Genomic DNA, 14,565 nt, shown 5'->3' with positions numbered 1-14,565 from the left:
AAATAGAACAAGTTGTTGAAAGGATTGAAATTTGAATATTCACAATTGAAAATGAATTAATATCGAAATATATTAAATATATTTAGGCCCTGATGTTTCAACTTTTAGAAATGTTCGTAGGTTTATTTTGTCCTATGTATTACCTTCTCTGCCGGATTGTAGAAATTAATTATGAATACGGATGTGCTGTTTCATACATGAACGTCGTAACTGGACACAACCATTATACAGCATGTACACATCTATGAATAAATAAATACATAAATAAATGACGGAAATTACAATGATACAATAAGTCACAGTAACAACAAAATTTTTTACACAGAATACTTGCTTCTTGTTTTGTTTCGGCATGTTGACTGCTTTACTTACCTGAACTGTGTGTCTCTGGTTCAGTGCCACTGACCCATGTGCAGCTACATTGTCGCGGGTTGGTTGGTGATTCTAGGTAACCAATCGTAGGACTCTATATTTCGTTCCATAATGTCTGACAGGAGAGGAGGAGAGAAGTATAAATTGCTATTGAAGCAATGGCAGAGGTCTCATTCCACGTTTGTCTTAAAGTTGGGCTGTGTGCAACATTCTACCCCCACCCAACTTCAAGATAAACATGGAATGAGACCTCTGCCATTGGTTGAATAGCAATTATATTTGTCTCCTCCTCTGCCGCCAATGTTTACTTCTCCTGTCAGACATTATGGAACGAAGTATCAACTGGTCAGGTCGTAAAATTCGTAAACACTTAAGAAATGACGCATTCCAAACTTGGACAAACCATACCTTGCGTGGTAAAGGGGTTATTGTTTATAGTGATCTCCCCAAGGCTAACTCATGGGTAAGCAATCGAAAGGGCCTATCTTCCTCAGAATGGACCAATGCTTTAAAAATGTCAAGCAATATTTCGGCGATTCGCGCAATACTCTAAGCACAACCCGCTGCCGTCATCCAGACTAGCGAGCTTGAAACACTTGGACACGTGCTTGGACAATGCCCCAAAGGCGAGCTGCTGATCAATGCTAGACATCATCGTGTACGACATGCTTTGACGATATCGTTAAAAACTTTAAATTGGGAGATTCATGAGGAAGTACATTGTGTATCATCAGATGGTTCTTTTAGACGGGCACACATTATTGCTATCAACGGACGCTTAAAACGGGCTCTTGTTCTTGACCCTACTATCCGTTTCGAAGGAAACCTAAATCAGGCCACCGAAGTTGATATTGAGAAAAAGTCCATATAGGAACCTTGTCTACCGTATCTTTCTCAAAAGTACAACGTCCCTCTTAAACAATGGTCCGTCATTGGTTTGCTGTTTGGCAGTAGAGGTTCAATCACAAAATTCACATGGAATTATCTTAAGGAACTTCACTTTCCTTTTTATTATGTAATGTCTATTCTTATAAATATTATCAAGGATTCTCTTCAAATATTACATCATCATCTCTATTTCAATTAATCAACTTATATTTGCCTTCAACAATTAACTTTCTTTTTTCTTTAATGTATCACATCACATTATATTGCACATGTTTATTGTATTCAGGACCCTTGTGGTCACTCAAAATTCTTTGAGCTGATGTCTATAATTTAGAAATTTATTAAGCTGTTTCCATAATAGACCGTGTCCCGCTTAGAGGAATCGAAAAATAAATGCTAATTTAAAGTATAAATAATGGTTTTATAACATCACTTTTTGTACAACTTGATGTAAAAACTCTCCGAGTTTCTGCGAATGGTCAGTGCAACTCGATGTGTGCGCCTCGAGCTACCCTGAAGACATCCAAAAGGTACTCAACCTTCTGCCAAGTGTTCCATAACATTTGTGGAGTGATTAGCGCAGCTGCATTTATAATGCGTTGTCTCAGTTTTTCCAAAGTGTCAACTGTACCACGTTGGTACACAACATTCGTCATAAAGCTCCAGAAAGACGTCAATGGGCGTCAAGTCGGGTGACCTAGGAGGCCAGGCAAGGGTTCTCCTTGTTGCTGAAAAACCGATTCTGGGGGAGTTGACCAGCAACAAAAATTCTGCACATGTCCAGATACACATTCCTTTGATTGTCGCCTCGATGAAGGAGAATGATCCAATGATGGTATGTTCTACTGAATGGCGCCAGGCTTGTTTCCACGATAAACGTTGGTGCGCATGCGTATGAGCATGCAACTGTTTTTAAATCATTGGTGCATAAACTTGGACAGTTTCTGCATCTTGTCAGATGTAAATCAAAACAATATCTTCATCTGATTTTAAATGGTGAGCATTTATTTCTCGATCACTCTAAGCGGGACACAGTGTATTGTCGTTCTGTATGTCACACTCTCTTTCAGAAAAGATTTCTACTAAATTTGCAGCACATTTTATTTATAATCAAAATGTGGCAGAAGGCGAAAACCATTTTGTCGTCATCGGAAATGTTGAAAACATATTTTCATAGGTAATTTCACAAGAGTACTCATTCTGTCGGTAATTCGTGATCGCGTAGCGCGAGTGAGTTTTCCAAATTAATCTGAGGAAAATAATACGCTGTCCTAAAAACTTAATCTTGCATTAAAGTATTTTAAGCTACCATACCTAATCAAACATTCTCTACATAAAGCAAACTCTCATACGAAAACAACTGAACTAATCTACATAATCTAAGCTTCACTATTCTACACCACCTAATCTGTCTATAGGGCTTTAGTTTTCATTTTTTGTATACACATTATTTGGCATATAAATAGTATAGACATAAATTCTTAGCCACCCGGAGTGAGACAAGTGGCCAACAAACTTGGAGCTCACATATTCAGTTTCTTTCAGCCCCAAACCCTCTGCAAGGACGCGTTTTGCGTACCTTTTAAATTTCTCCTCCCACTTCTCCTCTTTCAATTCAATTGAATTCAATTCAATTCAATTCTTAGCTCTATTTGTAAATATTTTGTACTCTTTTACGTATTTTACCAAAAAAAAAATAATAATTCCAGTTTTTATCTCCTCATTTAAAATTTATGTTTTTCAAATTGAAATTTTATGTTTAGGATACTATCATTAATAATAATTGACATGAAAATTTTAAGTTCGCTCATTAGTTTTTCCAAAAAAATACACTACTAGCTTAAATGCAAAAAAAAAAAAAAAATTGTCATAACTATACAATATTTTTTTAATCCTTTGGAAATTATACTTAAGTATCCAATGACACTTTCCATATACTAGAGAGGCGTGAAAAAACTTCATGCATCTGGCTCAAAATATGTGGAGGAAGGTAGGTTTTGACATGAGCAAAAAAAAAAAAACCGTGAAAAATGGAGTTAGCCTAAATAGCAGAAACTGCAGGGGCTTTGAAGGACGCACACTTTTAAAAATGGTCTTCTAAGTGCCGCAATTCTGAAATTTTTGTGAGGAGCATCTGTAAGCCTCGAGATATTTTTTAAAGTAAACACAAAAATAATTAAAATGTTATATTTTTCGCGATATCTCCACCTAATCTTATGTTATTTTCATTCACATTTGTATGTAAATCAGATTTATAATTTGTATAGGAAAAGGAAAATAAAAATGCTTGTATCTCAAAACTTTTTTGTTTTTTTTTTTGGAATTATCATGTTTTGACAAAACACATACAGAACAAATCTAACTAAAATAAATCTAATCCAAAGAAACAAAAAGCGTCAGTTAACTTACTCAACAGGTTCTTTAGAGTTATCATGTTTGACCAAACACAAACAAAATTAAAGGAACCTGAACAAATCTAACTAAAATACACCTAATCCAAAGTAACAGATAGCGTCAGTTAACTTACTCAACAAGTTTTTTGGAGTTATCATGTTTTGACCAAACACATACAGAATTAAAGGAACTGGAACAAACCTAACTAAAATAAACCTAATCCAAAGTAACAAAAAGCGTCAGTTAACTTGTTCAACAGTTTTTTTCTTTATTTTTGGGATTATATTTTGAACAAACACATACAGAATTAAAGGAATCTGAATAAACCTAACTGAAACAAACGTAATCCAAAATAACAAAAAGCGTCAGTTAACTTACTCAACAGGTTCTTTGGAGTTATCATGTTTGACCAAACACATACAAAATTAAAAGAACCTGAACAAACCTAACTAAAATAAACCTAATCCAAAGTAACAAAAAGCGTCAGTTAACTTACTCAACAGGTATTTTGGATTTATCGTGTTTTGACCAAACACACACAGATTTAAATGAACCTGAACAAACCTAACTAAAACAAACCTAAACCAAAGTAACAAAAAGCGTCAGTTAATTTATTCAGCTAGCTAAGTCAATGTAAACTAACATACATTTCTTCCTCACTCTGCGCAACGTAAATCTTATCCCACATTCTTTCAACCAATAGTAACGCCGCATGCAAACGAATGTGAATAACGTGAATATCTTGAAATAGCCTAAAACAATGTAAATTAAATTAACGAATATCACAATCCACACATTGATACGCGTTGCGGATGGGATTCACGGATATTGACATCCGTGTAAAATCTTGTTCTGGTGGACGGAAGAATACAGTAATCGTTCTTCAGTCTAAGTTGCAATCTCGACATAATTCTCCACAGATATACATCATACATAGCGTGGCCCACGAAAGTGGTGTGCAACTTGAAAAATTAGTCACAGTCCTGTCATCTATCCACATTATGAGGAACCCGAATCACGCAAGTGAAGTGGGTAGGCATTGGATACACATACATACACAGTTGCAATCCCGGTTGAATTTGTGATATCGTTAACCACTTAAGATCACGAGATCTGTGGGGGAATATGGAGCGTGATTTGAACAGCAATTAGTAATATTCCTAATCGGTGGACTGTAGTTTATAATCAGGCTTCGAGACTTTGAACCCGATACAATAAGTTTACTGTGCATGCACTACAGGTTGTTGACTCTCTGCAGGTAAATAGAGATGTGTTCAGGTAACAACGTTGCTATTTAGAGTAGAGTACGATAGTATGGGGAAACACACACATATGTACATTCTAAAAGTAAATATACATTACACAATGATGTTAAAAGAATGTGAAAAGCATTTATTCTCCTGTCTTTTATAAGCATTTGTGTTTAATTATACACATTGTTAATGGTGGAAATAAGCGTGTAGCAATTTTAATTTTTTCATTTATCCTATTGGTCGTCTTTAGGAAGTGCAGTTACAGTACCGAATTGCAATGTACCTACTACAAAATACATTCTCAGTGTCTCAAACGTAAATCTTTTTCGGTTATCTGCCAAAGTTTGTACTGTAGAAAGCCGCGCTCTACTTCGCATGACGTGATAGGAGTAAAACGAAAAAACCTAACATAATTGCAGTCTTTAAGAGACAGTCCTTTATTCTCGGGTAACTCTATGTCCACTAATTTGCTGTTTATGTTACACAATGTTCCATATCCGTTATTTTTACATAAAATTGATTTCCACTTCTGTTTTACACGTTCAGTAATCGGTGTACTTGATGTCTCATTAATTCTCTGCATCATTTTCTAAATTAATTTGAGGGCTTCCGGCATCTCTTGCGCTGACTTTTCTAACCGTGTAATATTTTCAGACACAGTTTGTATGAAAACCAAATTATTCGTCAGAACTTTTAAATCCAGAGCGTTTTCCTTTGCATATTTGTTGGCATTCATTCTACAGTACCCCCACCCACTGTACGCTTTACCACTATACTCAGTACGCCGTTATGCGGCTTTCCCACTGAACTGCTCTATTGGGTCCGAAGTCTCGAATCCTGCTTATAATATAGCAGCTTTTACTGGACTACAGATGCACAGATGTTGAATGAGACGAGAAGCACATTCTCCACTTTCTAAACATTGAATCCAGACGTCCCGCAATGAAAATAATCTAAACATTTGTACTCATATGTACGTATATTATAGTGATACGATGTTATTTTGTGTTATTTCAAGCATTTCTCCTAGAGTGATGATTTTAAATTATTTTGTCTAGGCCACTATTAATCGTTCTGGCGGTGGTCGTCGCGCTCTTTATCACTCCAGCGATAACACTATTATGCTGCTACTTCTGCAAAGGATGTCCTTTGAGGAAAAAAATCGAAGAAAGACGGGCTGGCAATCCGGGGGTAGTGTACAACGTACCCCCAGAAGGCGGTGAGTAAATAAAATGCACAAGACGTTAGCGATCGAGACTCGTGCACAGCACTCGGGCGCATTGGTGACAGACTTGGAATATCCCTTCTAACAAGGGAAGGGTTTCGGCTCGAACAGGAATTTCGTATCCAAAATTTGTATACAGGCCCATCTTTAAATCTCTATAAAGCTCCCAAAAGCATTCGTTTGTGTAATGTCTGGTTTGTCTGTTAGAGCATGTATAAGTTGAGGGGTGGGGAGAGCACTGCACAAGTTAAGGGGATGGGACACCTTACTCGTAAGGATAGCCTAGCCTAGAAGCTAGTGCGAGTGATAAAATGTCTAAAGCCCATTTAAGAACATTTTCCTCCAACATTCTATCTGAAAATATTGCAGCTAATCAAAAGTATATACTGTTGTGTGAGTCACTGAATGCGCACAAAGACGCAACCTTAACAAATGAATCATTCCAAGGCTAGGACATGGTATGTATGATCATTCCACCTAAAAAAAAAAAACTAAATATTTCCAGCCTCTGTATATCTATTTCCTTAGACAATACAAAATATATGCTCGGAGGACAACAGATTGCATAAGGACTCTTGCTGAGAATCCAGAACTTAACTTGGGAAATCGAGTGTTTATAATGAAAATGCAATCTGTTATTCATAACCAATTGTCTGCTCCAGTATACCGCCCTATGCTTCAGTATTCCTGGCAGTCATCTGGTTACGTGAATCCTGAACAAGTCTCGGACTTCAAAAATGTAATTCAGGTAGCATTTGATTTTTCAGCACTGGAGTGTGGTTCAGGTGTTGCTTCTGTGTGTTGTGCTTATTGCTCTGCTCCATGCTGTTTCATGCATTTTATATAGAATCCTCATGTACATTTTTAAAGAAGTGTATTGACCAATACCAACCAAACGGAGAGTTACACAAGTGAATGCTTTTACGGACTTCATCACCATTGTGAGGTAAGCCTCTGCACAAATGTTTAACCAAAAATTCCTGTTCGAGCCGAAACCCTTCCCTTGTAAGAGCCTTCCCTGACGGGTCGTATTTGTTTGAACGATGCTGTACCGCACTGGACTCCCTCACGGTACGGCATGTCTGCGGCATACATGTGATTTTCTCTCCATCACTCCACTGCACATTTTATAAATTCTCAGTAGTTATTGAAACTTCTAATGATGAAGAAGATATTGCGTTCTATGTGTATTTAAGGTTACGAAGGAAAAGGAAACGATACTGGATACATCCGTACATTGAAAGGAATATGAACTGTAGATTTTTTGTAGCAGCACGAGAATTGACACTAGATGATGAAAAATTCCTGTCAATGTACAGAGTGACAAAAAGGACATTTCAAGATTTTGGCCAACTTATCAATCCAGCCATTAATAGACAGAACACAAACATAAGGGAATGTGTCAGTCCTGAAAAAAGGTTGCCCATAACCAGGCTTCGGTCTTGGGCACAGAAACGCATGAAGTTCAGAACGCACGGGCGATAGTTTTGTGTTGGTCGAGTGGCGTGGGAGATGGAGCACGCCGTTACTTCCTGTCTCAACATGTAAACAGTCCGTCACAGTACGGCACAAAATATATTTCATCCTGTAGATGCAGTATATACAGTACATTCATATGTAGACAATAAATAATAATAATAATAATAATAATTCTTTGTTTATACTGGCAGAGTTAAGGCCATAGGGCCTTCTCTTACACTCTACCAGGTCACAAAGTATTCAAACAGTTAAAATTTAACAAAAAAGTTACAGAACAGAATACTAACATATTACAAAGACAAATAATAATAGCATAATAAAATCGATACTAAACAACATGAAAATAATACCATAATAGAAAAAAAAGAAAGTAAAATACATTGGAATATAGCAAAAGCAACTCATTTAGCACAAATGGTTAATATGGAAAACGTAAGGAAGAATATAACAAAATAGAATATAATAAAATAATAAAAAAGAAAAAAGAAAGAAAGAAAATTAAATAAAATTCACAATAAAAGGCTATGATAATAAATTCGTCAGCTGATAAAGGGAACAAAAAGGGGAAAGGAAGGAAAAGAAATATATAGCCTATATTTTTACATAACTATCGCAGAGAAAAGGGCTTATAACTGAAAGGAATCTGAGTTGAAAAAGTGCAATTTTAATTTATTTTTGAAACTAGACAATGTCCGACAGTCTGCGCCATGTTGTGGTAGAAAGTTCCAGAGATGAGCTGCAGAGACGGTGAAAGATGAAGAGTAGAAGGATGTTCTGTGTTTAGGAATGGATAGTCTACCATTAAAGTGTTAACGTGAGTTGTAACCTCCAATCAAGTGTCCCTACGCCAAAGCCTGTTACACGTACCACAGCCAAACAGCAATACACACAACGGTAATGCACATCACGGACCCACCTGTGCTGTTGCAGTCATCCTTCCACACGGGCCATGACGTCATTTATACTCCGTGAACTCTAAAACTCACACTGGTTACTGTGTGTCCCTAGGCCGAAGTCTGCTAATAACATTAAGGTATGTGAATAAAAAAAAACATGCTACCAATATTCAGTATGTTTCATATTTATTTAAATCCGAAAAGTTTCATTAAATTCAGTGCTACAATATTATATGTACAGGCTGGCCCATAAATTTCCTACCTACCTACTAATCTAATGGATCTATATGAGCTCCGTCTTTGTGCTTGTTGAATAAGTCTCCAGGTTCCTCGCGACAATTTACAGAACTTTGATTTACAAGAAGATATTATTCATCATCTGCAGCCACCATACATAGTCACTTGGCTAATTAATTCATAAACCCCGTACATCACTTCCATGAGAATATCATTGTTGTGTATAAAATAAAATATAAGCCTAGATATGCCCCAAGATACTGCAAAAATGTGTATAGAATCACTGTTGTTTTAACAATGAACAGTAACAATGAATAATTATTTTTAACAGTCACTTTTAACAATGTACATGACTATGCACTGGTATTTAGAACTGGCCATGTGTGTTTATTTTATTTATCATACACTGTTAAACTATTGTAGGCCCTATGAACATAGATTCATTAATATTATTGTATTAATAAAAAATATTATCTGAGAGTCCTGGTTTTTAGCAAATTCTCCTCTCGTCTTTTCTGTTATGTCTTTTCGTGAATATTCCACCAATTTGAAATTGTAAAGACATGGATATTTCTCTACCTCAAGAACTAACTGTATTTCCACTGACATAATGGTAAAATGTTCTTTATTACAAATAGAAATATTGACAACTTCACTCGGTAAATGCAGCTTGCCAACTGAGAAATGTGCCGCAAGGCTGCATGCCGAAAACATGTATCGGTACTGCGCCGCGCCGTCCCGTATGAGGCTGCCATTTCAAATATATGGCTGTGACACTCTTGTGTGTTATTTATTGGTTTGAATTAAATTAATTACTGTATTTAGTAAACCGTCTTTATAAATTTTATGTTATATTATTGGCTAAGACCACACCGTACACGAGCCTGGCTCTTACGGTAGTGGCTAGAAACATTTTTGTTTTATAATTTTAATTTGTACTCACTCACTAGCTAGCTAGCTAGTTAAATAAATTGAATACATACAATTATTATTTATTATTTGAAACTTAGAATTAAGGCTATTTAATGTTTTCTTTTCTTTTTTGCAGAAGTTCAAGCTTCAGTACAAAGACCTACACAGCCATAAGGTAAATCAAGGCTTGAAGTGTGTGTTACAAATCATTGTATCATTTTCAGGATGATGTTCTAACACAGAATGATAGATATATTTTGCATGCATATTATTTTTAAAAAGTTAATATCAGTGTAGGTATAATTCCGAATAGTTAGTCTTATACACTTATAATATATTTTGAGAAATATATCACTGTGAACCAGACATTATTGTTTGTTTACGTCTACACAACCTCATAAAATCCAGCTTGATAAACTTGGTGTACTGCAAATTTTGTAAGCTAGCTTACTTGGCTCATGTATCTTTAGAGTTATTTAAACACATAGTTTATATATGTGTGACCAGATTATAGAAATGAATATATGTAATCTCTTTTACAGTAAAGTTCATATATACTATCATACTATCATATACAGGGTGCTCTAAAATTCTCCTTACAAACTTCTAGGACTTGTTAAGGGGACCGAGTAGATAATATTTTGAATTGGAACCCATGTCCGGAAACGTACCGTTTCCATGCTACAACCGTTTGAAAGCAAGCACTGCCTGAACGTACGTCACGTGTCTCAACAAGTAATAACTTCGCGATTCGTCCGCCTGCAGCGTTACATGATGAGGGGTGCTTACGTCAGATCCTCCATGGCCTCCACGATCACCGGATTTCGCTCCATTGGACTTTTTCCTCTGGGGTCGTATGAAGAGTTTGGTTTATGAGACTCCTGTAGAGACAGCAGAAGATCTGGTGGCACGAGTTGTGGTCGCTGCAGGAGAGATTGCAGATACACCAGGTGTGATAGAGCGCGTTTACCAAAACATAATTCGTAGGTACAATGCGTGCAACGAAGTTGGTGGTCGCCACATCGAACCGCATTTGTAGTGGATTTGAATGTTAACCATCATTTGAAAAGGACAAAAACAGTTTAAGTTGAACTGTAAACACAAGTGTTTGTGACAAATGATTCAGTTTCCATTTTGTTTCTTTGGTTATTAATGAGTTGAATTGTAAAACAAATGATGTACTGGGTCACGCCTCATAATAAAATAAATTACTTGTAAAAGTGGTCGCGTTAAAAACATGTTTTCAAACGGCTGTAGCACGGAAACGGTACGTTTCCGGACATGGCTTCCAATTCAAAATATTATCTACTCAGTCCCCTTAACAAGTCCTAGAAGTTTAGTTTGTAAGGGGAATTTTGGAGCATCCTGTATAATGGATGATCAGATTGCAGAGAAACCGCTATACTACGAGGCTAGGACCTGGTTAGCGTCATGTGAGATTTATTGTTGCATCCAAAATGAAAGGTACAGGGACATCATTTTATTTTTACTTCAATTTTTATTGTACCTGAGTTTTGGAATGTACTTCACTCCCACCCCATCTACTAGTAAACTTCCAACCGTTCACGACACAGAGCCGAGGGCGCATAAGCAGTACTGAGTTAGAGAGTATAGTACGTTCCAGAAATATGTTCGCGTTTTCCAGTGACGAAAGAGCTTTCAATATTGAATCATATTTTCGTACAGGTACTGTCGTCCATTTGCCTAGGTCGCATCCCGGTTTCCCCCACCTGCTTCTGTTCTCCCGTCTGTTAAATCTAGTAGCTGGGCTATCTTAGCTCTTTTCTGAAAACATTAATTTCTGTTAGGAATTGGACGTCTACGTAATATTATACAAGTGTTTAAAATAACTTAAATAAAAGGGCCTCGTTAAGTAATTAACTGTCACGTGATCCCCCCCTTTCTACGACCCTGCGACAAAACCACTTGAACGGACAGTAGATAGCATGTCTGAGTAATTGTATCTTTTCGGATCGGGCAGAAGTGAAGATTGAATTTACAGTACGTAAGGTACTCTTTTATAGAGTAGGTACAGAACTATTTCAACATGAGTTACTCGTAAGTAGGACGAAACTGGTAATTGGAATTAGGTACAATAGTCTATAGTGCGATAATATGCACATTGGAACTGAAGCCTGTATCGAAATGAACGGCCACCATTTTCAAAAATGTGTTTAAATATTCATATTATGATTATTTTTCAATTTAACTTCATTCTCTATATTGTACGCTAATATGCTGTAACAGTACAATATACACTGCATAATTAATACGTCCGAATGGATAGCTCAATTCGTGAGTAAAAACACTAAGTGTTAATACAGTACTGCATTTTGATTAAACAAAAACCTAATGAAAATTATCAAACTCAAAATTGCGATATTTCCTAGTTTACGTAAGTGGGTGAACTACTTTTCTGCCGTCCTATACCTAGTAAAGTGATTTGTATTTTACGCCAGTATCATCGAACTCCAGTCGTGGAAGCGGTAGCAAACGGTGTTTCCGGTTTCAATCGTTAATAGAAAGGTATAGCCAGGTTAATATTAAAAATGTTAGTAAAAATAAAATGATGTCCCTGTATAATTATTACATTACGGCAAAAATGCACCTAGACCTCCTTAAATTATACCTTATTTACATTTAGATGTGCTGGTGCTTTGGACCTCAGTGATTTTTAAGCTTACTGTCTTTAGACGTATTGATCTGGAAGCGTTAAAAAACCATATGAGACCACTTTTATTATTTTAAGGCAAGAGGCTACAAATTCATATATAATTCGTTTTTCTTTAAACTTCTTTGGAGTAATGTTTCATGCATATAAACAGTAGGCCTGTATGTAATAGAGTCAATAGTTACGAAGAATTCGCCTATTATGAACACTGATTACATATTAAATACACCTTATTCATAAATCCACCAGCGAAGTACATTTGCAGAGTTGGTACAATTGCTAGAACCAATCCTGAGACACATTTCTTCGGATAAGACAGAAGTTCTTGCGTTGCAGCTATCCAGACTTCCATTTGCTGTAGAGTTCCTGTACGAAGACTATTAGTACCTTCCTTGAAATTTTTGTGTAGCTTGCATACTACTTTTCGGTTCTGTCTATTGACAGAATTTGTTGTTTCTTTTTTTACTTTTTTTTTTTTCAAATGCTCAGATTGTTTCAGTCATATAAGCTACCATTGTTCACATAATGACACGCTTCAGCTAATCGCTTATTGTCGAACTGTTTATGTAGAACTAATTCACATAATGCAAAGAATTCCTGAACAGCCTCCACGAAATTATTAACTGTACTGCATACATTAAATTGAATTTGCAATGCTCATTGATCACAAAACACACATTTTCAGAAAGTTCTTAGTACGGACTACAATTTCGTACAAAAGTTTCGCATTAAAATCTTATATTTATAGCACTGATTTGTGTATATTTTGAATAAAATTACTGAGGAAATTTTGGCCTCCATTGACCGCATAAAACACATTTCCAAGTCGGTCCACTCGGTCGGATGTTCTCTTCATTCATCTGACTTTTAACATAAAATCCACAGAGTACACACTTCCAAGTACTTTGATGAGATGTTGGAATATTTGGTGGCGCACTCAGGGATGTAGTGTATTTCGTAGAATGTGGCTTAAAATTTTCTTCGTTCTTTCTAAGTTTTCCTAATGACGTATTTGACAATGTTTCCTTTTGTCTTTCAGTTTCAAAATCTTTATGATTGGAATTGCTGACTGTATCAACGTCGCCAATATCAAATACGTAGTTTCTCATATCTGTTAAGTCCGTCATACTCCAACCCAACTTGCAGTTTTTACTTGGTAATTCTCGTCCACTTCGAAATTCAACGTCCTCGGACTCTGGATGGAAATGAGCTTCCGTAAGTCTTTCAACTGGACCACGTCTACATCCTCGGAAAGGCCTACGCCCTCTACTACGTCTAGGAACCAAGCCTAGTCTAACCATTTGAGCAAATCTGTAATTGGGATCGAAGAACTCTTGCATATTCGTTGGCGTTTCTGGTCCCAAGAATTCTCTTTTACACTGTGAATCTTCAGTATCGCTCTTGTTGCTAGTTTTATTTTCAGATTTTGTTTTTGACTTGGGGATTGAACTCGCTATTGCATTTGCAGCCTCAAGAGACTTAATTTCAAAGTCACAGGTCAAGAACTTGTTACTATTTACGAATTTCAGAACTGTATCATAATGTAAAAGTACACATTCTCCTGGTACCAGTACCTGATCTATGTTTTCCACAATGTTACGAGGTCTAAACCCCATTGAAATAGTTTTAATTCCGGTGTCTGATATCAAAGAAAATGTGTATTTAAATTTTGAACATTTCTTTTTAGAACCAATATAAAAGACTACACAAAAGAAATTTCCATCTTTGATTTCCCAGATTATGTAAAACAGTTCATCACCTGACAACACTGCTTTTCTGTAGTGACGAGACGGTGATAAGTCTGTGAGGACGACATTGAATTCTCCCTCACATTTGTGTAAATCTGGCCCGTTTCCATGTTTGTTGACAATATGGCTCTTCATGTCCTGGAGAGTACCACTCCAAGTACAATCTTCCTTCGATATCCTGGCGAAAGGACACTTGTAGCTCTTGGGAGGTGGTGGTTTGTTGTTGTTACTGCTATCACATGGAGTGATTACTCTGGATAAGCTCTCGAGTGCCAAATTCCTCACTTCCAAGAACGGCTTTCTGCACGACGGACAGTTGGACAATTTTGGTCTACAGACGTTGCAGATGTTGTGGCCGTTTTCACACATCGTAATTGGCGGTTTCATGTATTCCATGCATACCGGACACTCCAGTTCTTGCATAAGACCTTTGTCAAGATCTTTGGCTATCTTGTCCATGTTGGTGACTCGTGCCGGATCTTGTTATGTA

The 14,565-nt window shown here is 36.6% G+C and overlaps 2 protein-coding genes across 14 annotated transcripts in view; one reads left to right on the top strand and one right to left on the bottom strand.

The window, feature by feature from the left end:
- LOC138698322 (uncharacterized) overlaps positions 1-9,880 on the top strand; it is a 23,768-nt gene extending 13,888 nt beyond the window's left edge. Inside the window, exons 3-4 of the mRNA XM_069824159.1 lie at positions 5,966-6,126; positions 9,793-9,880. Of these exons, the coding sequence (XP_069680260.1) occupies positions 5,966-6,126; positions 9,793-9,830 (199 nt within the window). The 3' untranslated portion in view covers positions 9,831-9,880. The remainder of the gene's footprint in view (positions 1-5,965; positions 6,127-9,792) is intronic.
- The window catches only part of LOC138698320 (uncharacterized), a 74,883-nt gene continuing 69,670 nt past the window's right edge, over positions 9,353-14,565 (bottom strand). For all 13 annotated transcript variants that reach the window (XM_069824148.1, XM_069824149.1, XM_069824154.1 and 10 more), the window contains one exon: positions 9,353-14,565. In XM_069824148.1, coding sequence (XP_069680249.1) covers positions 13,104-14,534 — 1,431 coding nt within the window. In that variant the 5' untranslated portion in view covers positions 14,535-14,565 and the 3' untranslated portion in view covers positions 9,353-13,103.

Source organism: Periplaneta americana, chromosome 4 (assembly GCF_040183065.1).
Source record: "Periplaneta americana isolate PAMFEO1 chromosome 4, P.americana_PAMFEO1_priV1, whole genome shotgun sequence".
Classification (NCBI taxonomy): Eukaryota; Metazoa; Arthropoda; class Insecta; order Blattodea; family Blattidae; genus Periplaneta; species Periplaneta americana.
This window is presented reverse-complemented; position numbering and strand designations above follow the sequence as displayed.